A 26,850-nucleotide genomic window follows, 5' to 3' on the forward strand; every position below is an offset into this window, starting at 1 on the left:
TCTTCTATCATTTAAATGATACTCAAGGCTAACTGATGGATTACTTGTTTTTCAGCCTTTCACAACCTTTAAATAAAGAAAAATTACAAGGATTTTACAGTGAGAACTCAGATGTTCTATCTAAAAATTACAACTAAACATTTATTACATTTGTTTTATTACATATGCATGCATAAATTTGCTTTTCAGTTCAAGCAATGATTAAGAATATTAAAAAATTGAGACAGGTATGGTGGTACAAGCCTGCAATCCCAGCTACTTGGGAGGCTGAGACAGGAGGATCCTAAGTTTGAGGTCAGTCTCAGCAACTGTGATTCTGCAATCTGTATTTGGGGTAAAAATGGGAGTTCATAACTCACTTGAAACTAATGTTTGAAATATGATATGTCAAGAGCTTTGTAAGGTTTTGAACAACCAATAAAAAAAAAAAAAAAAAAAAGACCCTATCTTAAAATACAATAAAAAAAGGGCTGAGGGTGTAGCTCTGTGATAGAGTGCCCCTGCATTCAATCCCCGGTACTGCAAAATAAAACAAAGAGTGGGTCTCTAATTCATGATACCTGATTTGCACTCTAACTATGGCTCAAATAGCAGGCATGGTAAAGGACCAAGTTAAAGACTAGAAGCTAAGCACATGAGTTTTATGATTCTACACTTCCCTGATTTTGCCAGGCTACTCTTTTGCCTTTTTTCTGCAAAATAATAGAATATAAATCTTCAAAGGGGCTAAACATTAATCATACACAACTCATGACTCATACCGAACACACAGAGAAATGTCAAGAATCTGTTTCTTTTTTTTTTTTTTTAGTAGCTGATGGACCTTTATTTTATTTATTTATATGTGGTGCTGAGAATAGAACTCAGGGCCTCACACATGTCAGGCAAGTGTGCTACCGCTGAGCCCCAGCCCCAGCCCCAGCCCAAGAATCCCAGTTTCTTACCTTGCATAATCAACAGGAGTTTTCCCACTAGAATCATGTGTGCCTGGGTCTGCTCCATATACTGCCAATAATTCAGCCTGTAAAATCTGCCCTGCTTTGGAGGCAACATGGAGTGGGGTGTTTCCTTTTTCCTAAGAATAATTAATAAAAAGTTGTCAGAAAAGCAAATTAGACAAACTAAAGGCTATTTGAATACAATTCAGTTTCAATTTAATATCTGAAGCAATTCACGTTTTCTTACAGGATGAAAGAAATTGGCTTGGGCTCCTAAAGACAACAGTCTCAGACAGGTTTCAAGATTTCCAGTTCTCACACTTGAATGAAGTTGCTGAAAAACACATAAACAAAAAAGAATTTTCAAAAGCACCAGGAATGAGATAGTAGAGCAGCTGGTAGACTATTTTAACATACACAGCTTTAATAACACATAATCTTTATTTGGCTCAGTACCCTTTGCTGGTTACAACCATTCCTGAATTGGAGGGTAGATCAGGTTGACCTGCCCAAATGCAGGACTCATTCAAACAAGTGGCAAAACCAGAACCTGAGTGAGAGACAATATGAGGAGGATGGTTGAATGTGGCTTTGAAGTCTGACAGACCTGAATTTCAATCTCTTGCCCCTTCAACCTGTAGGATTTTGAGAAAGTTCCTTAAGTAAGTTGACCCTCAGTTTCCTCATCTTTAAAACAGTGATAATAGCCAGCCATGGTGGTACACACCTATAATCCTAGACAGAGGCTTGGGAGGCTGAGGAAGGAGGATTAAGAGTTTAAAGCCAGCCTTGGCAACTCAGTGAGGATGTAAGCAACCTAGTGAGAACCTGTCTCAAAATAAAAAGGGTTGGGGATGTGGCTTAATGGTTAAGCACCCTTGGGTTCAATCCCTGGTACCAAAAAAAAAAAAAAAAAAAAGGAGTGAGAATAATGCTACCTATTGACAAGGTTATTGTAAAGATTCAGTGATATGCTATGCAAGTTACAGGACTCTGCCTTACACTGTACCCCCTCCACAATGCTATTCCTGGCTTATACACAATGATTTCCAGAAGTCTCTCAGGGTGGTAAATAGGGCTGTGACACACAAAATTCTGTACTATTGCAGAAAAGTTCATCACCAGTAAGAAGATGAGCTGACTTCCTTAAAGGCTCTAAGATTCAATAACCCTCATCATAGGAATGGAAAAACTACTCTAGCACTCCATTCAAATACCTTTATTTTTTTTGAAAAGCTGGTTAAAAAGAAAACCCCCTGAGTCTTATTAACTAGAGGAAGTAACAATTATACACTTCTATGCAAAATTTAATATTCTGAACTGTGATCATCGCCCCTGCTCCATGCAGTGAGATTTGTCAGAAACAATGTTTTGAGAATACAGATGTGCATTTCTTATGGCATCCCTCAAAAACATGCTGAAGCCACATAAAGAAAACCATCCACTCATTCCACAAGTATAATGAACGATTCTGTGTGCTACAACTTTGGGTCACACCCTATTTTCTGAAGACCATTCTTACTGCTCAACCTGGAAACCCGAGGAAGTTAGCCCTGTCTTTACTATGTTTTTCTAGTACTTATTAGAAACAATGGTTTAAATTTTTTTCAGTCCCTTCTAGAAACAAATTTTGAGATGGCTCCAATTCCAAACATAAATAAAAATTTATCAAAATACAGTTTAAAAACCATATTGAGGGCTGGGGATGTGGCTCAAGCGGTAGCGCGCTCGCCTGGCGTGCGTGCGGCCAGGGTTCGATCCTCAGCACCACATACAAACAAAGATGTTGTGTCCGCCGAGAACTAAGAAAAAATAAATAAATAATTCTCTCTCTCTCTCTCTCTCTGTCCCCCTCTCACTCTCTCTTAAAAAAAAAAAACCATATTGAGAAAACAAATAGCTTTGCATATACTTATTTCTCCCCTTTACCTTTGTACCCCATTACAATAAATGGCTTCCACTCGAATTAAAATTAGAGATGAAGCTAGGCGTGGTGGGGCAAGACTATAATTCCAGCAGCTCTGGAGGCTGAGGCAGGAAGATAACAAATTCAAAGCCACCCACAGCAACTTAGCAGGCCCCAAGCAACTTAGTGAGATCTTGTCTCAAAATAAAACACAAAAAGGTCTGGAGATGTGGCTCTGGGTTCAATGTTGAATCCCCAGTATTTAAAAAAAAAAATTAGAGATGAAACTGATTATAAAAAAAAGCTGATACTGATTATTTAATGTACAAAAATGAGGTTTTTTTTTCCCTTTTGAGCGCCCCCCTTACAAAAATAACAATATGCTGTCTCATCCAGATCTCTTAGGGACTTTCAAAAGGTTATGACCCACCTTACTAAGATCTTTGGCAGTCACACTATCATCATCCCGGCAGGGTAAGCGGTGGACAAACGCTAACATCTGATACTTGGCTCTGATGAATTCTGCTTTATTGGGACTGGTTCATAAACAAAAAAGAAAACAGTTCATTCACAGTTCAGATACAACATTCCCCATTCTTTACACTGTAAAAAGAGAGGAAGTGGCCCACATCCCCCACTAAGTGAACAATGCTGAAATAAGTTTCAGGAGCAAGACCTGAAGTCTGAAAACACACATTAGTCATAATGACTGGGACTGCAGAATACCTGCTTTTTATAGCAGTTTTCTTCTCTGTGTAATTTTCTCAATTGATTGCAACCCAGGGAGGAAGTGGCATTTAGTCTCATCTTATAGGTGAGGCCTACGGCAGACTGGTGCCCAGTGCATAGATTTCTGATCTGCTTGCCTCTTGCTTGAGTGCTGAGGTTTCAATTTGATTACATCTATAGCCTCCAAGTCATGGTCTCCAACTGGAGTAACCATTAACTCCTGTCCAGTAATCATGCAAAACAGACGGTCCCCACCTGCCTCATTCTGAGTTTCTACCAGCAAAGAGCCTATGTGCAACTGGGGTAACTACCTCCTGCACTGCCCTGGTGGAGGCTGATCAAAAATAGCTGGACTCCATTTAGTGGGTCCCATTTGTTATGAAGAAGTAGAAGTATTTATAAACATTCCACTCACTGTACTTTATCCTGTGGATTAGCTTTACGTCTTCCACTCGTAATGGAGGCAGGGTCCAGTAAAGAATGCTCCCATATAGAATTTGCACCATTGTTATATAAGGTCTCAACCATCTAAAATCAAGCAGTATGAAATCATATTTTAATTTTTTTACATAAATATTAGAAGAGAATCAGTGACAAGTAGAAAACAAAGCCCCTATACATATACTAAGATGTTTTGATTATTACTCATGTTATTGTTTTCTGATTTTAGAATGAGAAAGATGAACCTGTATTCAGGATCCAGTTTTGACCAGCAGGGCAGTTAAATCTTTAAATGGGTTTGACTGTACTCTAGTCATATATTGAGGGATGAGGAACATTTTAGGGCAGTGTTTCCCAAGCCTGAACAAATACTATTTTACCCACATATTAGCTACACTAGTCACAACATTTTTCTTTAAATCTGCTCATTTTCAAAACTTATATTGATAATTATGGTATATGTGTTAGTTACAGTTTTCTCATAACACAACTATACAAATACATATTGGATTATGACCTACATCTGTCTTGAGTACCACTGATGGCTATGGTCCATATTTTGGGAATTATTGCTTTAGAATCAACCCTGGCATTTTAATTAAAATACTCATCTCTGAACTTAATTCAGATTCTATAATATAGTATGGCTTTGTAAACGCAGACCTGGGTACAGTATACAATCCCTTTCATAGGACAATGGGCTACTGGAAACTTCTAAGCAAAAATTATTAATAATTCACACCTCCCAATTTCATCTCAAAGCAGACTCCTAAAATGTTTCCATCTTCTTTTTATATTCATAGAGATATTTTCACATCAGAGATCCAAACCTATTTGTTTGTGCCCCTTGGTTCGTGCAAGCAAGTTTAAGGGCTATGCAGCTGCCACAGATTTAGTGATGTGTACTCAAGACAAATGAAGGCAAAAAGCACACTTAATCTTAAGTTCCAGGAGAACTTGAAGAATGTGTACCCCATATAAAAGTACATGTAACATGACATCAGACCCCAAATAAGACAAAGAGCCCACTTAACATTCAATAAAGTGTTAGGCATGCAATCAAAACACATTAACTTAATTTGGTCTGATTAGTAATGACAGCTTCAAAAAACGTAAATAAGACACTTCAGAAATTTCTAAAGAACCCCAGTCCTCCTATTAAAGAAAAAAAAAAAGTTCTAAAGATATTAGCAGGTACTCAGGATTAGGTAAAGTAATGAAAAGTTTTTCAGGCAGCTGCTTTTGGAAACATTCTTTATGGTAGTAGTTGAAAAGACGGGTTATTTAAAAATAATTTCTGGGGATAATCTAGAAGGTCAACAGTGAAATGTTACTAGAAAATTTTAATTTTTATCTATCTATAATTGAGCTTTTGGAACAAGATTTATGTTAGGAGTGGAACAATCTTAAATGATAAATTCAATATGGAGAGTACTTATACTCTATATTAATGGGCAAAAACCTCTATTGGATTATGATCCAAACATTTTATAAGATTTAAGAAGTATACTAGAAAAAGTATGCATAGTGGCATAAGCCTGCTACCCCAGCTACTTGGGTTGGTGGGGCAGGGGGATTGAAAGTTCCAGGCCAGCCTGGGCAACTTGGCAAAATCCACAGGTTAAAAATATATATATATATATGTATGTGTGTGTGTGTGTGTGTATTTATTTATTTATTATTTTAAAAAAATATTTGTTTTGTTAGTTATAGGTGGATACAATTATTATTTCATTTTTATTTGGTGCTGAGAGTAGAACCCAGTGCCTCACCCGTGCTAGGCCAGCCCTCTACCGCAGAGCCACAACCCCAGCCCTGTATGTGTATTTATATATATACACACATATATACATATACACATAAACATTTATTTTAGTTGAGAAATTTTATTTGCTAAAACATAAATTACAAACTGTGTTCTTCTTACCCCTTACCTGAAGCAGTGTTGGAGGCCACGGTGTGTGTTTCAGATGCCTTACTTGGGAGATATGACGCCCTAGACTCCGATGGACACTGCAACACTCATCACATATGAAAATTCCCCTATTTACTGATGCCCAGGAAGGATCTGGAAAGATAATGAAATCTTAGTGACAAGAATACTAGCTGGTAGCTATATGACAGAATGGCAAAAGATATATGATGTTTGGTTTTTCAGAAAAGCAAACCATTTTTGTTGTTTTAGCACGCTTGTCAACATATCGTGCTGGTAATCACACCCAATGACACTACCTACCTGGCTGATGAAGCACAATGTTAACTGACACCAAGGGCCCTAAATGAACAGTTTCCTTCTTTCTGGTTCAGGGCTATAATCTATAATCCTAATGTGGATCTACCATCTTAGTTGGAAGCTCTTTCATTCAACATAAGAAAAGCAAACAGAGAGAGTACAGATGAATCTCTGCAAAGAGCAAGATAATATAATTTTGACAGTGAATTATCCACACAGTGGTACCTAAAGTAAATGAAATGACTACTGTCCTAATGCACTGCTACAAATCAACATGTCTACAAGTTAATGGAAAGCTGTGAGTGACAGGAGTACTGAATTGCTAGGGTTCTAAGGACAGGGAAATTTGGCCTCCTCCCATAGAAAATATTCTATGGTATCCATTAGTTGTTTATAACAAACTACTGAGTCCAAGCTTGCAAGTGATCTGAAAGAAAAGAAGCTGCTTTACGGAGACAAAAATAAAATAAGATAAAAATAAGTAATATATTTGATGTGTGTATTAATATTTTTTTTCTTTGAAATTCCACAGAGCTTCAATAGACATCCTTTCAAACAACAAGTAATACATACTTAGTAAGCAGGATGGATCTGCATAAGTAAACTGAACACCCAAAACCCAAATAAAGACAAACCTCTACCTTTCAAAAGATTCACAATAGGGTGACAACAGGTGCCACCCAAGCTGTCTGGTCTAAGGATTCTATTTTAAAATTCTTCAATGTCCTCAAAAACCTCTAAAATGCATACACATCATCTTTACCATTTTTAACAGTTTATTCAAACCCTTTAAAACCATATAATAAAAAGTTATGGAGGGGGCTGGGGATAAGCTTAGTTGGCAGAGTGCTTGCCTAGCATGCACAGGCCCTGGGTTCAATCCTCGGTCCCAACAAAAAAAAAAAAAAAAGAAAGAAAAGTTATGGGATTCCAGTCAAAGACAAATACTGGGAGCCAAAGAGTGTGGTGGTTAGGAGGGCTGGCTGTGGAGGCACACATTCATGGTTTGAACCCCCATAACTGTCATTTCTTGCACAATGACCTCAGGCAAGTTACTTGAGTATCCTCACCATGGGTGAGGTGGGAATAAAACACATTTCCAGGGTGTGAGAATATAAAGTAGCTCTCCTATGGTAAGTATTCAGAAATATTAGCTGTTGTAACTTTTCTAAATTATTTTCTAATTATCATTCAAATATTTTAAAGAACTCACTGAAATTTATGATCACTGGAAAAAGTTTTTGATTTGAAATACTTGTAACATCGAATGTTTCACACAAATACTGTGCCACTGTAATAGAAATTTCAGCAGTTTTTAGGCAACTTAAGACTATGATATATTTAAAATGAACTAGATTCACTAAAAAACAATATTTAAGAAGACATGCTTGCTGGGTGCATTGGCACACACCTATAATCCCACCAACTTTGGGGGGTTGAGGCAGAAGGATCACAAATTCAAAGCCAGCCTGGACAACTTGGTGAGACCCTAAGCAATTTAGTGAGACCCTGTTTCAAAATATAAAATAAAAAGGTCTGAGGATGTGGTTCAGTGGGTAAGCACCCCTGGGGTGAATCCCTGGTACCAAAAAAAAAAAAAAAAAGGATATTATTGTAATTAAATGTTCACTATGAAAGAAACAAAGAAGTAAAATACAACAATTCAGCAAAGTGTAACTGTGTCAGTACCACTATGCTATTCTAAACAGCAAAAACCAGAAACATCAAGATGAAAGATCCCTTTGAAGATTCATCACACAACACTACTAAGGACACAACAGGCTGAGAGCAGAGCTTTGGTTTTCACATATCATTCAGAGGATTCACAGTATTCTTGGAGGAAATTAAACAGGAACAAGACAACATCTAATTGTGGTTTTTGAGTACTTCTTTAAACATCATGGATCAGAAAACCCACAGAAAGAATATCAGAATATTAACAACCTAGAAAAATTAAAACTGAATTTGTAGTAATGAGGTTGGATAAAACCCTTCCAGTTTATCTGGATGCCAGGGCTTAACTTAGGCTCCATGGTCACTATAAATTGACTTTGAAAATGTCTGCATCCTCCCCGACAACTTAGGTAAATTCTGTGGGAAAGAGTAAGTATAGGTACATTTTTCCAGGGAGAAGGCCTTAGTGTTCATCAGACTGTCAAAAGGGTTCCCTAATCCTGTAGGTAACTCTTTCACCAGGGCATGTAGAAAAGGGAGCACAAATCCCTAGCTGTTCAAATTCACAGAACACTTCAAGGTAGCCTCATTATGTTCAAAACAGGAAGGAAATGACTCAAGTCTCTGTAGGTTTGGTATTCAAGGCAACTAAAACGATACAATGGAAGAAAAAATGTTCTGAAATGCACAAAATGCTGCAAAAATACAAGATAGTATTTAGAGTGGCTACAGAAGAGCAATTTGCTTTTGCCCCATATACTCCATCAGGAACCAAACAATATGCATCTCAAGAGGAAGTTTGAAGCCAGACACATGTGAATCAAACTGATCACAGAAAGCTTGACTGAAAACGTGCAAGAAAAGAAGGAAGTGGAACAAATTAACATTTTTAGAGAAAATGACAGTCTGTATAAACTTGATGTATAAATCCTCTTCTTAAAGTCCTCCATTCCCATCTTCAAAGGAAATTGGAAACACCACCTGTACTATCCAACTCATGAAATAACCATATAAGGTTGAGTTATCACAATACTATTTAAAATCAGTCTTTGTTTCAAGTGACAAGATGAAAATTGGAACAGTTGCAAAGCCACTGGTTTTCAAAGATTTACTTAAGATTGCTAATCGGATCCTGTGGAGCCAAAAAAAAAAATATATATATATATATATCATCTGGCATTTGAATTATTTCAAACTCAAAGTAGCTAAATCCAAGGACCAAAACCAACATATAATAATCAATTGAGTTCCAATTACTAAAACAGATCCGATTTTTAAATCTCAATAGTATGTGTTGGGAGAAGGGTTTGGGCCTTAGTGCTCATATATGCTTATATTACCAGTGACTGTGTGGGTGTCTGGTAACTGTAATGCATGTACCATTTAGAAATTCCACGCTAGTTTTAGGGGACTGCAAGGGTTCTTAACTGAATAACAGGGGGAAAAAAAAAAAAAAGAAAAAACAGAAGCAGCAGCTCAGATGAAAGGATTCTTAGAAGAACCACTGAATCTCCCTAAACGGAGAGCATGGTACTCATCAGGTTATTCTCATCAGCAAAATGAGGAAATCAAGCCTTGGACAAGTGAAGTCACCAGTCCAAGGTCATTCAGAGGCAAAATCCAGCGTGAACCTAGGCCCTTGGGATCTCCAAACTTGAGACTCGCACTGACTCCTAAGAGCTGGTAGTGTGTGCAAGACCTGCAGATTCTACCCGTGGAGCGGCTGCCGGGATGTCAGGAGCAGAGACGTCATCCACCCAGACCCTATGGCAAGTGTCCAAGAGCTGAGCTGGGAGTGTCGCCCACCCTGGGTTGGCGGGGCGGGGGTCTGGTGAGGGGTGACACCTGCAGCCTCTGGGGGCCGCAGCCGGGAGGACGCTCGCATTACTTCTGTAATCGGGTCTTCCTGTGGATTGCCCAAACCCCTTCCTGTCGGGGGAGCGGCCGCGAACCCCGCCGCCGGCCGGACCCGGACAAGGGGGCGAAGGGGAAGGGAGGGAGCGGAGGGCGGCGGCCCCCCGCCCGCCTGGCTGACAGGCCCCGGGCAGGTCTGGTTCCAAGGCCACCCCGGGGCCCCGCTCGCTACGACCCCGGCCGCGGGATGCGGGATTCCATCTCTGGAACTCGCCGGCCTCGAGGGGGCGGCTCCGGGACAGGGGTCCCGGCCAGGGGAGCGTAGGGGAGCGGGCCCGGCCGGTGCGACTCACCCGGCCCGCTGCAGTCAGCGCACAAGTCGCTGCTCCGGAGCCTCTTCGACATGGCTCCCGCCTCCACCTGCCGGGAACCAGGGGCCCGGGAACCGCGAAGGCAGCGGCGGCGGCGGCGACGCTTCCGCTCTAACGGGTCCCCTCAGCAGCGCTGGCGGCGGGCGCCTCTCCCCTCAGCGCCTCGCAGCCGCGGCGCAGCACGCAAGCGCGGGGAGGGGCTCTTCTGCGACTGGCAGGTCATGTGACCGGAAAGGGCAGTCTTCCTTGTCGCCATCTCAATTAAGGGCAGGTACCTGCCCCAGCATCCTCTATCCTGCTCCAAAATCCTCTTGCATTTGCGTCATCCTTTCTGGAAAAGATTCTCTTCCTCTCAGCACTGATTAGTAGCAGTCGAATCAGCAAAATCTCATGATTAGAACTCTGTATCCACGACCTCCCTGAAGCATTAAATGGTTAAATCAGGTTCAATCATTCATTCCTGTAGTCAAGAAATATGTATATTCCACACACTGTTCCAGGCACTGGAGAAAAGTCGGTAAGCAAAGAGAATAGCACTTTTGGTCCTAATAGAGCTTACGTTCTACTAAGGGTAGCTTATGCCAAAAGAAAAAAAAAAGTAAAATAAGGATATATTAGATAATTTCTGTAGGCTGCAATATTAATTTTGTTTTAAAAATGTAGATAATGCGTTGCCTACAATATGTTTTTGTATAGCCCGTCATCTAAGGTTTTTTTTGTTACATAAAAAAAAAAAGAAGAAGAAAGAAAAATAAGGTGTGGTAGCACATGCCTGCAATCCCAGCAACTCAGGAGGCCGAGACAGGAGGGTCACAAGTTGGAAGCCACCCTGAGCAATTTAGTAAGATCCTGCTTCTGGTGTAGCTAGGTGATAAAATATCCTTGGGTTCAATTCCCAGTAGGACAGAAGCGGGTGGGGGTGCTGGAAAGAAGGAGGGGGGAGAGGAGGAGGAGGGAGGGGGAGGGGGAGAGGAGGGGGAGGGTGGATAGGAGGAGGAGGGAGAGGGGGGAGGGGGGAGAGGAGGGGGAGGGAGGAGGAGGGAGGAGGAGGGAGGGGGAGGGGGGAGAGGAGGGGGAGGAGGGGAGGGAGTCGGAGAGGGAATATGAATGAGAATGAGAATGAATGGGAAAGAAGAATATGTAACAAAATTTGTATGTAACCAGCAAAACTAAATATTTACTAGCTGGCTAGAGAAATGGATTAAGCTATGGGAAAATGTGATACGCCTGCTCCATAGTAAGCCTTCAATAATTAGTAGCTTTTTTAAAAAAATATTTTTTAATTGTAGTTGGACAAAATACCTTTATTTTAATGTGGTGCTGAGGATGGAATCCAGGGCCTCACATGTGCTAGGCGAGTCCTCTACCGCTGAGCCACAACCCCAGCCCCTAATTACTGCTTTTTCTTCATAAACTTGGAATTTGAAAATAATAGCTAATCTAGAGTAATTCACAGAATGTCATGAGATGAATTCAATGAAGTGAGGTTAATCAGAATGAAGGAAAAAACAGGTGTGACTCTAATAGTAATTGGCTGTTTATTGTTATGTGGTACATGTAAACATAAAACTATGATCTCCATTGATCAAATATTGGATGCCTGTTGTGGGCCAGGTATTATTTTGGTTATCTGGTAAGCAAAACAGATGTGGTTGCAGCCACTGTGAAATTTTCAGACTGAGATAGGAGAAATGTTCAATAAACGTGGGATGTTGAAGAGAAAAAAGATCAAGTTTCACATGACTTCTAAAAGAACAACTCCTAAAGAGGCCTCAGAAGCACTGGTGTTAAGTCCTTCTCTTCATTGTGATAAATGTGTAATGTGGACATCAACATGTAATTCCTACACATCCCTCTATTAGAGTTTCTGGTGTCATCCTGATGCTCTTGCGTCCTGTTTTGGTTCAACAACTCACAAATTTTCTGGGCTTCACTCCACACGTGTGGAGAATGGATTAGGCCAGGATTTTTGAACAGCTGCTGCAGGCATCTGAAAAGCTGCGTGCACATAGGCAAGGAAGACAGAGGGAATGTTTTCAGAATGCATTGAATAACTTTGACCAGTTATGTGATCTAGTTGTAGACAGGTGGGCAGAAATGGTGATTGTTTCTTCATTAAGACAGTGGTGCATGCCTATAACCCCATGCCTATAACTGGGGAGGCTGGGGAGGAGGTTTGCAAGACCACTTGCAGCCTTGGCAACTTAGTGGAATCCTGTCTCGAAATAAAAGTTTTTAAAAGGGAAGGAGTGTTGGCGTTGTTGCTCAGTGGTAGAGCACGCCTGGGTCCAATTCACTGTGGGGTGTGTGTGTGTGTGTGTGTGTGTGTGTGTAAATGGAGTAAACCACCACTATAGGCAGCTTTGAGTCATAACCCGGTTTGGAATTCAGAGAGAACAGTGATTCTCAACTAGAGGTGATTTTTCTTTCCCAGAGGACATTTGGCAATATCTGGAGACATGTTTTGGGGAGTGCTATTGACATTTAGTAGGTAGAAAAGCCAAGGATGCTGCCCGGTATCTCACAAAGCATCTTATAACCTCCACACAAAGATTTATCCAGCTCAAAATGTTTCAAGGTTACGAAATCCGGAGACAGAATTAGCCCCTTACAATGCAAACATCTCAAGCCACCTCTCTAGGGTTGGTAGTAACTCCTTGAAAATTATTTGGTGTTGCCCACTTCCAAAATGGCTTCTGACCAATCGTAGCAGGATCTGCCCCGGTCCAAAAAGGTTGCAAGGGAGTCAGTAGCCTGAATGGTTTGATCCAGGCTCCTGTCGTCACCCCCTGACTGTAGAGCCAATGGAAGAGGCCCAGTTGTGGGCCGAACCACCTCAAGTCGCTGGAGCAGGGGGAGAGAGGCTGATAACGGCGAGATAGAGTTTCTCACGCTGAGATCATAGGCCAAAGGAGAGAACCGCAGCTCTACTCTGTGTGTGTCACTATGTTTCGCGGTGTGGACGTGGAGGTGGATGGGACCTGGCGGACCTCGGACCCGTTGCCTGTCCTCGGCCCCTCCTGCCGCGGCGCGCGGTGGTACGCCCCTCGCACTTCCCTGTTTGGGGCAGTTCGGCCCGCAGAAGTCGGTTCGGGAGCTGTCAGTGCGGGCGCGAGCACGGCGGGGCGCGGGGTGGGCGCGGCCGACCCGGTCCCCGACCCGGCCCGCGACCCCCAGACCTCACGCGCCCCACACCCGGCCCGCTAGGCCGCCCAGCCGCCTACCGCGTCCCTCGCTCGCTCTCCCGCTCCTCCTCTTCTCTCCGCTTGCCGGCCGCCGGGCGGGCGGCGGAGACCCCGCCGGGACCGAGGCTTCTGCCTGGCGGACGGCCAGACCCCGGCCGCGGGCTCCTCGCCATGTCCTCGACCGGCGACGCCAGCAGTCACTTCCCCCTGCACCTCCTGGTCTGGAACAACGACTACCGGCAGCTGGAGAAGGAGCTGCGGGGCCAGGTGAGCTGTGGGGCGGAAGGAGTTGGGGGGTCGTTGGGTCTTGCTGAGCCCATTTCCAGCGCTCTCCCTCCAGGGACCCTCAGCCCCTTTCAGCTTTGCAGCCGTGGGACAGTAATTATAACAGGATAAGTGTCGTGTGTTTTCTGTAATGCCAGGCCCAGCCCGGCCCTGGGAATTTTGTGTGTCATCCTTTTTGACCTTTTCTATAACGCTAGGAGGTAGGTACTATTATTATTTCATTTAGTAGAGAAGGAAACTGAGGCTCTCAGAGTACTTGCTTTGCCTGAGGCTGCCCCCCCCCTTAATACCGGAATTTTAACTGGGGGGGGGGTAGCTCTAGAATGCATCACCTTTACCATTTTTAAGCTCTGTTGCCTCAAAGGCATAAGAACAACACACACACCCTTACCCCACCCACCCTTGGGAAGAAGGGCTTGGTTGGTTTTATAGTCCAGGCTCCAACTTGCCCTGTGACCTTGGGCAAGGCATTTTCGTTCTAAGGTCCACGTTCATTTATCCATAGAATGAGGATGTGGGTAGTGATGTAGGTGAACCCAGTACTTGACAATATTGATAGTTCTTGGGCGCGGCCTGGGAATCAGCATTTAACGAGCTCCCCAGAAAGACTGATACATAGTAAAGTTTGAGAATTCCTGGTGTTCGATCTCCTTAAAATTCCGTCTTGTTCCGAAGTGCCTTAATTTTTTTTTTTTTATTTATTGCCATCTATTCACAGCAGAGGTTCTCAATTGGAGGTGACTTTGCTCCTGGGGGGGGGGCATTTGGGAAAGTATGGAGACATTTTTGGGTATCTGTGAGGAGTGGGTGCTACTGGCATCTAGTGGGCAGAGACTGCCAGGCTGCCCAATCCTACAATGCACAAGACAGCCACCCACAACAGAATTATCTGGCTTCAAATGTCATTTGTGTCTTAGTTGAGAAATCTTTCTTTAAGGGATCCTGACAATTTTAGGAAGTTCTGGTGTCCTCAAGTTACAAACCAACAAATTTAGTGAATAGGATAGGGATTTGTAATTACCTTTGCAATCTGGTGTAATTGTTCTTGTTGGTTTCATTCATTTTATTCAGCGTGTTAAAGATCTAATTTTTGAATGCCTCAAAATTGACCCTGTAATTGTCAAGAAATTTTAGAGGAAAAGGAGCATTGGTCCTCTTTTTGTTGGCAGGAATTGAGGAAGATCAGCCTTACCATGTTTGAACAGTTACTGCTAAGTGCATGCTTGCAATTTGCTATATTTAAGTTGGTTGAACATCCACTGGAATTCAAAAGTTGCTCTTTTTTCAATTAAGAAAAGAACTCCAGCTGGGTACATGCCTGTAATCTCACCTACTGGGAAGGCTGAGGCAGGAGGATTACAAGTTTGAGGCCATTCTGGGCAATTTAGAGAGACGTTGCCTCAAAATAAGAAATAAAAAGATCTGGGATATAGCTCAGTGGTAGAGCACCCCTGGTTCCTTCCCCAGTAAAATGAAAAATAAAAATAAAAGATAAAAAAGAACTCCAGACAGAACAAAGTTTTGTAGGAGTCATTATTCTTAATTAAATGACACAGTAGCTATTTAAGAGTTAAGGAGATATGACACATGTTCCCAGACAAAGTGATTCACCATTAGGTATCCCAGTATACCTGATGATTTAATATCCTATTACTAGATGTGGCTCTGAGGTAGTCTCTACCATTTTACTTTTAGCTCTAAGTCTCATGAGGGGCATTTTAAAAATAATCAGTTCTGATTTTTAGGGGTCTGCTTTTTGCATCTGCACTTTTCAATATTGTGGCTGCCCAATTATGTAATGCAGAGAAAAAGTACAAAGAAAATCACAGAATTAAGATCCTATCACGAATGAAAATTCTGTATCATAAAAGAGTCATCATCATTAAACCACACACTTTCAATTCCAGTTTCTGAAAACAGTGTGCTCTACACTCATTGGAGGTGAAGTAAAAAGTTTAAATTTTTATAAAAAAAGTCTAAACAAAGTCTTGGTTTATAATCTATTTTTTTAAGTGGTACTAGGGATTTAACCCAGTGGCACTCTACTAATGAACTATATCTCTAGCCCTCTTTTTTATTGTTTTTTTGAAATGGGCTTGACAAGTTGTTAAGGCTGGCCTCAAATTTGTGATTCTCCTGCTTCAGCCTTCTGAGTAGCTGGAATTTCAGGCATGGGCCACGCACCTAACTCTGTTTTTTAATTTTAAGTGTATCAAAGTTATCTCTTTCCTCTGCAGTCTATGATAAGAATGTCTACTGAAAGTTTTTTGTCTTTTACCTTGAAAAAACTTAGGACATTTGTGACTAGAACTTGGGAATTAAAATCTTGCCGCAGACTTTCCCCAAGTAAACTTTGGGTCCTCAATGCCCTTGAGTGTCATGGAGGTCAGGAAGAATATTCATACATGCAAATTCTTTGGTTTTGACTGGGTTCTCAGGAATTATTGTGCACCATTTGAGGAGGAGACAATTGACATGTATTCATAAGGCAGGTCTCCACTGGGAAAGTTAGTTGACTGTCAGTATAATCCAACTTCAGTCTTGAAACTTGGCCATTGGAAGGGCCCTGATAGGGCAGTTGCACAGCTCCTCTCCATGCGTGGTTCAATGCTCTGCTGTCACCGTCTTGAAATGCTTGACTATTTTGAATAAGGGGTGCCTTGCATTTTTATTTTTATTGGGCCCTGCAAATTATATAACTGGTTCAGGGTGAAGAAGTGGATTATCAATATCATTAAACTACATTAAAATACATAGCAGCAAATATTTTATTGCCCTCCTGTTTATCCAGAGTCTGTTGATTATGAAACAACCACCTGCTTCTGTAACCCAGCTGCAGTGGGGGTTAATGGCCCCCCACGAATGCTGATTAATTTGTGAGCTTGGGTGTGTTACCTTTGCTGAATCGTTTTATCCCCTGTTAAGATGGGGGACGCTGAAAGCCTGCTGTTTTATCAGGTGTTGCGCTGAGATGTTTTATGTGTAATCTTAGATTTAATCCTCACACCAGCTCTGGGTGGGTGCTACTATGATTCCCACCTTATAAATGAGGCAACCGAGGTGAAGAGAGGCTTAGTCTGAATCAGGGTTTGTCCAAATCCTGTATTTTTTTTTTTTTTTTTTTTTGTACTGGGGATTGAACTCAGGGGCACTCAACCACTGAGCCACATCCCCAGCCCTATTTTGTATTTTTATTTAGAGACAGGGTTTCCCTGTCTTAGTGCCTTGCTGTGGCTGAGGTTGGCTTTGAACTTGTGATCCCCCTGCCTCAGCCTCCAGAGCCACTGGGATTATAGGCATGCACCACTGCGCCTGGCTCAAATCCTGGATTCTTAACCTCTCTGCTCTTTCAATAAAACTGGAGAATAAGGAAGATAACAGATTTGAAAGTGCAGGCCCATAGTAAATGGGAACGGTACCAATTGGAGTAGCTACCACTATTTTTAATTGTAATTGTCATTTATAAACCTGGGAATTTAGCTCTTTTTTTTAAAACATTCTTTAAAATTTTTTTTTGAGTTGTTGGTAGACCTTTATTTATTTATTTATATGCAGTGTTGAGAACTGAACCCAGCGCCTCACACATGGCAGGCAAGCGCGCTACCGCTGAGCCGTAGTCCCAGCCTTGAATTTAGCTTCTTTTAAGTGTGTTCTATTTTTTTCTACAAGGAACATGTATTGGCTGCATAATTAAAAAGAGAAAAATTCCCTTTCACCTCAGCAATAAAACCTACTGTTTCCCTTAATGTTTCGTTTGCCGTTGAGATTCTGCCATCTACTTCATTCCTTCCATCACATAGGGGGACTTGAAGCATCGCACAGTGGTAGCTGGAAGGGTTTAATTTGTTTCAGGAACCTCTACAGCACAGAAAGAATCAAGTTTATCCAGATGAAGAGGATGAGCACATTTCAGCCACAATCCCACAGTGTTGCTAGTAGCTGGTGTTGGTGTCACTTTGCCAACTATGCAATTGTTTGAGGCCTCCAGTGCTTGTCCAGCAGAGGCACTTAGTAAAGTGCCTCTTAACCCATCCACTCTTTAATGTTCAGTGGGGCCTTGACATTGGAAACTGTGTTCTGGTTATGTCATTTAGCTAGAGTGTTCTGTTCAACTCCTTTGGCCTTTTTACCAATGCTGGGGACTGCAGGATCGCTTGAGGGGACAAATGCAAAGGTGAGTTCATGCATTGCAGGGAGTATAGGGAAAACTTTGGGACCAAGTGGGGTGAAGGGTGGCAGATAAGGCCTGACGTTAGACTCCAATACCCTCCTTGGAAGCCAGCAAGTGAAAATATAGCATCCAGGCAGGAGGAAGAGAATGTTCCAGGCATCAGCAATACCTGGAACCCAGCAGGGAACCACTGTGGGGTTCTCATTTACAGCCTGTGGCAGGCCAGATGAGACCACTGGGCATATATTCAAGTCAGTGCCAGTGGGGAGACATCCCAGACGAAGTGCTTAGAAGTAGACTGTAGGGCATTGGGGACTCAGGCTTACCGTAGGAAACTGGCCTGTGGATCCCTTTTCCCAGCTGACTTGAGATGTTGAGGTGGAGGGCTGGGGCTGGGTCTGTCTGTGAAGAGGAATGAGGGAGTTTACCCTGTTGGGGGAAAGGAAGGCTCCTTAGCCTCTTGCCAGAGGTCCCCAAAAGAAGAGCCTACAGCAGGCTAGGTAGGGGTATGGAGGGGCTGATAACTCACCTGAGCCTGGTGGGGAAGCAGGAAGGGGTACCCTGTTTGGCTTTGCAGCCTATCCTCAATACTTAGTTATTTACTCCTTTTGGAGGACAGTGGCATAGTAGAGAAAGCTTTTGAGTAAGAAAAGTCCATGGGTATCACTTAGCAAGCAAGAAGATGTATAGACACCTCATTCCTTGACTTTTGAATGTTCATAGTTAAAAGGGTGTGTCTGAAGAGACTTAAATGGATAAACCTAAATGGTCATCTTTAAAAGTGAATTCCAGTTAAATTCTGAAAGCCTGTGTCTGAACTGTATCATTAGTTGATGATCCTAAACCCCGCTACTGTGATGAAATTTGAACAAATGTTTTTTAAGAAGAGAGTGACAGCTAATATGAAACTCCATGGTGTGGGTGTATGCTAATAAGAGCTAACTTTTCTTAGTGTGCACTGTAGTGTCAAGCACAGTGCCAAGTTAAGCCTTTACTCTCAAAAGAATTATAAGGGGGGGTGTTTATTTCTGGCTCTCATTTTATATGCTAGCAGACCAGAGCTCAAGAGAAATTAAGCAACTAGTCAAGCAGCAAAACAGTATGTAGATGATAGGTTAATTTTATGTATTACATATAATACTACTGTTTTCTTCCAGCAGCTTTATTAAGATATCATTCACTTATCAGACAATCTACCCATTTAAAGTATTCTATTTAGTGATTTTTAGTATGTTCACTGAATTGTGCAGCCATCACCACTGTCAATTCTAGAATATTTTCATCACCCCAAAAGAAGTCTCAGCCCCCATTTCCTGCCAGCCCCTTCAGCCCCAGGTAACTGCTAATCTTTGTCGATTTGCCTATTTTAGACATTTTGTATGAATAAAATCAGGTGACATATGACCTTTTCTGTCTGGTTTCTTTCCCTTAGGCTGTGTGTTTGGAGGCTCTTCCATGTTATGGCATGTATTAGTTCTTCATTCTATTTTATGACTGAATAATAATCCATTGTATGGATTTTTTTGTGTTCTTTGGACATTTGGGTTGTTTTCACTTTTTAGTTATTATGAGTAATTCTGTGAATATTCCTTTATAAGTTTTTAGATGGTGTATGTTTTTATTTCTCTTGTGTATAAATGCTGGAGAGGAATTGCTGGATCATATGTAGCTGCACTAGTTTACATTCCCACCAACAGGGTGTAAAGGTCCCAGTTTCTCCACGTCCTTGGCAACACTTATTATTGTCTGTCTTTTAGGTTTTAACCATAGTGGGTGTGAAATTGTATCTCATGGTGATTTTTATTTGTATTTCCCTAATGATTTGTGATGTTAAAGATCTTTTCATGTTCTTATTGTCTACTTACATGTTGATCTTCAGAGAAATGTCTATTTAAATGCATTGCCCATTTTTAAATTGAGTTATTTGACTTTTTATTGAATTATAAGAGCCCTACCATATATTCTAGATAGAATATATAAGAGCCCTTTCATATATTTTAGATAGAATATATGAAAGGGCTCTTATAATCCGATATAGAATGTGCATTTTTTTTTCTCCCATTCTGTGGGTTGCCTTTTTGCTTTCTTTGTGTTATCATTTGAAGCATAAAAGTTTTTAATTTTGTTAAGTTCATTTTTTCTACATTTTCCTTTCCTTTTTTTTTTTTTTTTTTTTTGCTGGGGAGTGGTGGTACTGGGGATTGAACCCAGGGCCTTGTGCATACAAGGTAAGCACTCTACCAACCGAGCCATAGGCCCTAGGTTCAATCACCAGCACCCCGCCTCCTCCCTGCCAAAAATACTATCATCATACATTTTCCTTTTATACTGATCAATGCTTTTGAAAAATTTGTTCTAATTTGTTATATATGACAGCAGAATGCAATTCAGTTCATATCACCTGATCTATGTTTTTGATGTTACAGCTAAGGCAGCCTAACCTGTGTTTGTGAAGCTATGCTCCTATATTTTCTTCTGAAAGTTTTTTAAAAAATTCATTTTAGTTCTCTGGGGCTGGGGATATGGCTCAAGTAGTAGCACGCTTGCCTGACATGTGTGAGGCACTGGGTTCGATCCTCAGCACCACATAAAAATAAAATAAAGATATTGTGTCCACCTAAAGCTAAAAAATAAATATTAAAAAAATCATTTTAGTTCTTATATTTGGATTTTAAGATCCATTTTGGGCCAATTTTCATGTATAACGGAAGAAACTTCAGTCTTTTGCATTTGAATGTCCAGCTGATCAAGCACCATTTGTTGAAAGGACTGCTGTTTTCCCCCACTGAATTATTTTGGCACCCTTGTTGAAATTGATTGACCATAAATATGTGGGTTTATTTTAGGACGCCTAAATTGTACTCCATTGAGAAAATGTCTGTCCTTATGCCAGTACCACACTGTCCTTATTGCTGTAACTTTGTGGAATAAATTTTAAACTTGGGAAATAAAAATCCTTGAACTTTTCTTTTTTTGATGAATATTCTGGGTTCCTTGAATTTCCATATGAATTTTAGGATCAATTTGTTAATTTCTGCAAAAAGACAACTGGGATTTTGATAGGAATTGAATTGAACTCCACCTTAGTTTGGAGAGTATTGTCATTTTTTAAAAAATATTTTTTAGTTGCCAGTGGATCTTCATTTTATTTATTTATACATGGTGCTGAGAATCGAACCCAGTGCCTCACACATGCTAGGCAAGCGCTCTACCACTGAGCCATAACCCCAGCCCCGTCATCTTAATAATAAATATTTCTGAACCATGAACATAGGGTGCTTTTACATTTGTTTCAATTTTTCTTATATTCTTTTTCAGCAATGCTTTATGATATTCAGCTTCATATTTTTTTGTTTAATTATTTCTGTTTTTTCTTTTTGATGCCATCACAAGTGTATCATAATTATTAATTTTGTTCTTGAGTTCACTACAAGTATATAGAAATACAATTGATTTTCATATGTTAATCTTATATCCTGCAGTGTTGCTGAATTCATTGATTTGTTTTTTAGTTAACAAAAAATGTACACAGAAAGGAATCTTTGGATTTTCTGTGTACAAGATTAGGTAGTCTATGAATAGAAATACTTTTACTTCTTTTAAATCTAGATGCTTTTTATTTCTTTTTCTTGCTTTGTTGCCCTCAGACAGTGTTAAAAGTGTTGAAAGAGGATATCCTTGTCTTGTTCCTTATTTTAGAGGGAAACATCAGTATTCCACTCCTTCAAGTATGCTGTTATCTCTGGGTTTTTATAGGTGTTCTTTGAGGATCTGCCTTTTATTTCCAGAGTGTTGAGAGTTGTGCATTTTTTTGTTTTTTTTTAAAGGGATATTGGATTTTGTCAATACCTTTTCTCTATCTGTTGACAATCATGTGGTTTTTGTTTTATTTTATTGACAGGTATATTGTAATTATAATATAAACCAATCTTGCAATTATAAGCTAAATCTCCCTTGGTTATAGTATACAATGGTTAACCTTTTAATATGCTTGCTAGTGTGTTTTTGAAAAAATTTTGCATCTGTGTTTATGAGAGATTGATAAATTTTTTTCATGACAGATTGATAAATTTGGGCTCATATAATAGATAGGAAAGTTTCCCTTCCTCTTCTGAGTCTTTAAAGAATTGGTGAATAATTGGTATTAATTTTTAAAATATTTGATACAATTCAACAGTGAAGCCATCTAGGCCTGTCTTTTTTTTGAGGGGAGAGGGTAGGAATTATTTTTTTTAATTGGTTCTCAAAACATTACAATGATCTTCACATATCTTATATCATACATTTGATTCAAATGGGGTATGAATTCTTATTTTTACCACGTGTACAGATTGCAGGATTACATTGATTACACATCCACGTTTATACATACTGCCATACTAGTGTCTGTTGTATTCTGCTGCCTTTCCTATCCCCTTCCCATCCCCACCTCCCCTCCCCTCCCATCATCTCTCTCTACCCCATCTACTGTAACTCATTTGGGTAGGAGTTTTTAAATTTTGCATTTAATCTCATTATGAATTTATTTGGATTTTCTATTCTGTATCAGTTTTGCTGGTTTGTGTCTGTATAGGAATTTCTTTTTTTTACCTAAGTTATCAAATTTGTTGGCATGTTCATAGTATTCCTTTATAACCTTTTTTAAATTTATGTAGAGTTGATAATAATATTCCTCCTTTCATTCCTGAGTTTAGTAAAATGAGTTCTTTTTTTCTTGGTCAATCTAACTAAATATTTGTCAATTTTGTTGATCTTTTTAAAGGACCAACTTTTGGCTTTGTTGTTTTTTCCCCACTATTTCAACTGTTTTTTGCAGTAATGGAGAATGAACTCAGCGCCTTGTGCATGCTAGGCTAGTGCTCTACCACTGAGCTACATTCTCAGCATCCTTTCCCCCCCTTTTTTTTTTTGTAACAGAGATTGAACCCAGGGACACTTAATCACTGAGCCACGTTACTACATTTCTAGTCCTTTTTTAATTTTTTATTTTGAGACAGAATCTCACTAAGTTGCTGAGGCTAGCCTTGAGTTTGTTGTCTTTCTGCATCAGCTTTGCAAGTTGCTGAGATTGAAAGTCTGCACCACTGCATTTAAAAAAAAAAATTTAGAGACAGTGTCTCCCTAACTTGTGGAGGCTGACCTGAAATTTGTATTCCTCCTGCCTCAGTCTCCTGAGTAGCTGGAATTACAGCCTCCTGAGTAGCTGGTAGCTGCGTCACCACGCTCAGCTTTACAACAGTTTTTAAAAAAATCACATTGTCACCATAATATATTTCTTCCCTGCCTCTCTCATTTCAAGTGAGGCAGACACAGGAGGAGGCTCTGAAGAATTATAATCAGGCATACAAAGCTCTTTGGCTTATGCATACATTTCCCCCTGTGGTCCAAGGTAGAACAAAGTTAACGATTTAATAAATATCTGGATTTTATTTTATGCATCGTATCTGAGAGTTGTCTAGCAGTTTGAGTGTTAATCCTTAGTTTATTTGTTACTTTCATCCTGGAATGTGAATTGCAGTAAGTAGAATTTCTTTTTTCATGTGATAAATGTTGGTAAGCCCCTCCTATGTGGCAGGCAGTGTGCCAAACCTAGCACCTCTCATGTAGACTGAATTTGAATACTGGTTTATATAATAGAAGTGTAGGAAGGTAATGACTTTGCTAATTATTTCTTTCTTGCTAAACATAGTTCATAAGTTCATAGTCTTGTTATTTTAAGAAAACAATTATTTAATGCAAGTTAGTGTGTAGGGTGACAGAAGCTAAGAAATATAATGCTTGGACTCTGCCTTTTAGAACTCTCAATCTCTTTGTTGTGATAGACAAGCCATCCCTTAGCAAAAGTCAGGGAATGATGGGACAGTGTTATGGACCATGTTCCAGAAGGCTTTTTGGTACAGTAGTCCCTCCTTTTCCAGGGTTTTACTTTCTGAAATTTTACTTACCCATGGTTTGCACACTCTGTAAATATTTAATGGAACATTCCAGAAATAAGCAATTCATATGTTTTAAATTGCATGCCATTCTAAGTAGCAGGGTGAAATCTCACACCATTCTACTCTGATGTGAATCACCGAATTGTTCAGTGTATCCACGATGTATGTGCTACCTGCCCATTAATCACTTAATAGCCACGTTTGTTATCAGATCCACTATTGGGGGGCAGTATTACAGTGCTTACGTTCAAGTAACCCTTGCTTTACTTAATAATGGCTCCATAGCACAACAAGAGCATTAATGTTGGCAACTCAGATATGCCAAAGAAAAGCTCTAAAGTGCTTCCATTAAGTGTAGAGGTGAAAATTCTTGTTTGTTTGTTTTGTGATGCCGGGGATGAAACCTAAGACCTTGCACTGCCAGGCAAGTGCTCTGCCACTGAGCTACACCCCTGTCTGCAAATTCTTGATTTTGACATATGTATGTATGTAGGAAAAAAAAACATGGTATGGGGTGGGGCTATGGCTCAGCACCACATAAATCTACAACTAAAACAATATAAAAAAAAACCCCGTGGTACGTATAGAACCAAGTACTGTCCTCTGTTTCGTGAGTCCACTGGTGTCTTAGAACATGTCCCCCATGCAGAAGGGGGGGGACTATTGTATTTTAGCACCTGGGAGGACACTGAAGTCTGGGATTTGTCTCTCAAGCCCCGTGTTCAGCTAGCAGAATGTTTTCAGCTGCTTCTATTATTCTGCGACAATAGTTCTTGTGCTACACAATAGCTATGATATAATTTTAGCAAACTTGGGAGGTTCCATAGTTGTTGGATTATGGTTATTTACCCACAGTTCCATTTCGCCTCCCTTCCTCAGTGGCGTGTGGTGTGTGTCTTTGGAGACTGAAGTTAGTGCCTGTACAACAACTAGCATCTCAAATCAAGATAAAGCACATTCCCTAAGAAGTGTTATGGTGTTCCGAAAGGTTTTACATTCCGAAAGTCCCATGGCAGTTCATTGTGTCCTTGGAAGAACTTTCAGAGCCCCGTTTTGCAGGCAGTGCTCAGTCGGAGACTCATGCCAGAGAAACTGCTGCTTGGCTCTGGCGACCTGAAGCATTTCTGAAAGGCGGGCTTCAATAGCTGAGCAGGAATGAAGAGGTCGAGGCCAAATGTGTATGTCTGTCACAGAGAAGAAACCTTCCAGGGGATGCAGCACACACGTGTGCGGGTCCCTGGCAAGTCATACTCCTTGCCAGGTGCTGCTGGATATTGTGTGTGACTTCAGGGCACTTAGAACTCAGTATGCAATCATGAGAGAGGTGTTTTGGTGCCAGTCCAGCTACACAATGTAATTTTATTCTGACCCGAATTATCTTTTGTACTTTCAGTTTTGATTAACGTCCTGCACTTCCTGTTCTAGACCTGAATGCTGATATGTGCTTGAGAAATCCCCCATGTTCTGTGTCACAGGGTGCTTGCATTTCATCAAAGTCCCTAGCCTTTTTTAGGCTTAACTGGAGTGCTATTTAGAACTTAGGTTGGGTTTGGTGGTCTGAGGCCTAATCATTCTTATTTATTAGGCACTTAACTTTATAGAGAAAGGAACTCATTGCTTAAAACATTTTTTAATTAAAAAAGGAACTTGAACTATTATCTTTATAGTCCTCAAATTCATATTTCAACTGTGCTCACATGCAAACATACCTTTTTATGTATTTCTGTAATTAATGTATAAATATTGTTTTCTCCTTTTTATACTTAATGTATCTCTCATTTTCATATTCTTATGCATTCAATTTATAAATACCAGTGTTTACTTCACAGAATGTGGAGGCTCTGGATCCACGAGGTCGAACATTATTACACCTTGCAGTTTCTTTGGGCCATTTGGAATCTGCTCGAGTCTTGCTCCGGCATAAAGCAGATGTGACCAAAGAAAATGGCCAAGGATGGACAGGCAAGTATACTTGTAAAATAATTTAAAGTCACTCATTTCAGTTTCTCTTTTTGAAAAACACTAGTTTCAATCATGATTTTCCTTTGAGTCAGCTGTATCCTTCTTGGGAGGGATGGGGGATGGGAGCAGATGGGAGCCAGAGATGCTGGCTGGCTGGTCTGTTGCATAGAGACTCGACTCCTCTTCCAGAGACAGCCTTCATGCAAACCTTGCCCACCAAGTTGAGTGTGGAGGCCAGTTTTGCCCTTTGAGTATGGTGGGGACTCCACTGAGTCCAGTAGGGTAGGGAAAAAGAAAAAAAGCAATTATTGGTAGAAATAGGCTCTTTTGTTAAAATCCTGTCATTTTGGTGTTTGCAAGCTCTCTTATTATCAGAGTAATTTTCTGTTGACTAAGCAAAAATACTCACAAGTGCAAGTCCTCCTGCTAGCTCTACATGTAACCACAGGGAAAGCTAGCTCTCAGGAAACACTATTAGGACTTCAGAACCGGTGGCAAGAGCGCAGGGAGTGGAGAGGAGGAGAGGTTTGATCAGCAGGCTTAGTGTGCCCCGTCTGCTTCTCTTTAGTGATGAGCCAGCCATCAGAAGTCATGGTCATACCTCTGTTGGACTGCAGCCTCATTCTTTCTTTGAAGCAATATTGGTCTTTGATCCATATAGATAAATGGGCTTTGGGATTTGTCAGAAAGTATGAGGATACTCAGTGGTTAAGTTTCACTCTTTTGTTTCCCAGTTTTACATGAGGCGGTGAGCACTGGTGACCCTGAGATGGTGTATACAGTTCTTCAACATCGAGACTACCACAACACGTCCATGGCCCTTGAGGGAGTTCCTGAACTGCTACATAAAATTCTCGAGGTATCCATAAAACCAGCCAGGCCGTACATGGTTTAGCACCACGCTGGTGCAGTCTTGGGACAGTTTGACATTGTTATGTATCTTCCTGAAGAGTTTCATGGATAGCAAATATGATATTTTGATTGCCTGTCCAACTTGTGGAAGTGTGGGGGCTTCTAGGTCACTGGGATTATCTTTTTAAGTGCTATTTTGAAATTATAACTAAGGAAAACGGACATCAAACACAGTCAATTTGTCTAGGTGCTTAAAAGCAGCAGCGCCCTGTGCAGAGGTGACCTGAGGAGCAGAATGAGCGTTGGTTACTGT

The 26,850-nt window shown here is 40.7% G+C and overlaps 2 protein-coding genes across 15 annotated transcripts in view; one reads left to right on the forward strand and one right to left on the reverse strand.

Annotated features, from left to right (window-relative positions):
* Positions 1-10,305, reverse strand: part of Git2 (GIT ArfGAP 2) — a 50,965-nt gene extending 40,660 nt beyond the window's left edge. For all 13 annotated transcript variants that reach the window (XM_077796142.1, XM_026409185.2, XM_077796141.1 and 10 more), the window contains exons 1-6: positions 10,129-10,305; positions 5,949-6,082; positions 3,989-4,101; positions 3,275-3,380; positions 1,186-1,272; positions 945-1,075 (exon numbers count right to left, since the gene is read on the reverse strand). In XM_077796142.1, the coding sequence (XP_077652268.1) occupies positions 945-1,075; positions 1,186-1,272; positions 3,275-3,380; positions 3,989-4,101; positions 5,949-6,082; positions 10,129-10,180 (623 nt within the window). In that variant the 5' untranslated portion in view covers positions 10,181-10,305. The remainder of the gene's footprint in view (positions 1-944; positions 1,076-1,185; positions 1,273-3,274; positions 3,381-3,988; positions 4,102-5,948; positions 6,083-10,128) is intronic.
* A 2,870-nt stretch (positions 10,306-13,175) lies between these two features.
* The window catches only part of Ankrd13a (ankyrin repeat domain 13A), a 36,147-nt gene continuing 22,472 nt past the window's right edge, over positions 13,176-26,850 (forward strand). Inside the window, exons 1-3 of one of the 2 annotated variants that reach the window (XM_026409214.2) lie at positions 13,176-13,598; positions 25,553-25,685; positions 26,420-26,544. In XM_026409214.2, coding sequence (XP_026264999.1) covers positions 13,503-13,598; positions 25,553-25,685; positions 26,420-26,544 — 354 coding nt within the window. In that variant the 5' untranslated portion in view covers positions 13,176-13,502. The remainder of the gene's footprint in view (positions 13,599-25,552; positions 25,686-26,419; positions 26,545-26,850) is intronic. The other variant, XM_026409216.2, reaches the window with a different exon arrangement.

Source organism: Urocitellus parryii, chromosome 3 (assembly GCF_045843805.1).
Source record: "Urocitellus parryii isolate mUroPar1 chromosome 3, mUroPar1.hap1, whole genome shotgun sequence".
Taxonomy (NCBI): domain Eukaryota; kingdom Metazoa; phylum Chordata; class Mammalia; order Rodentia; family Sciuridae; genus Urocitellus; species Urocitellus parryii.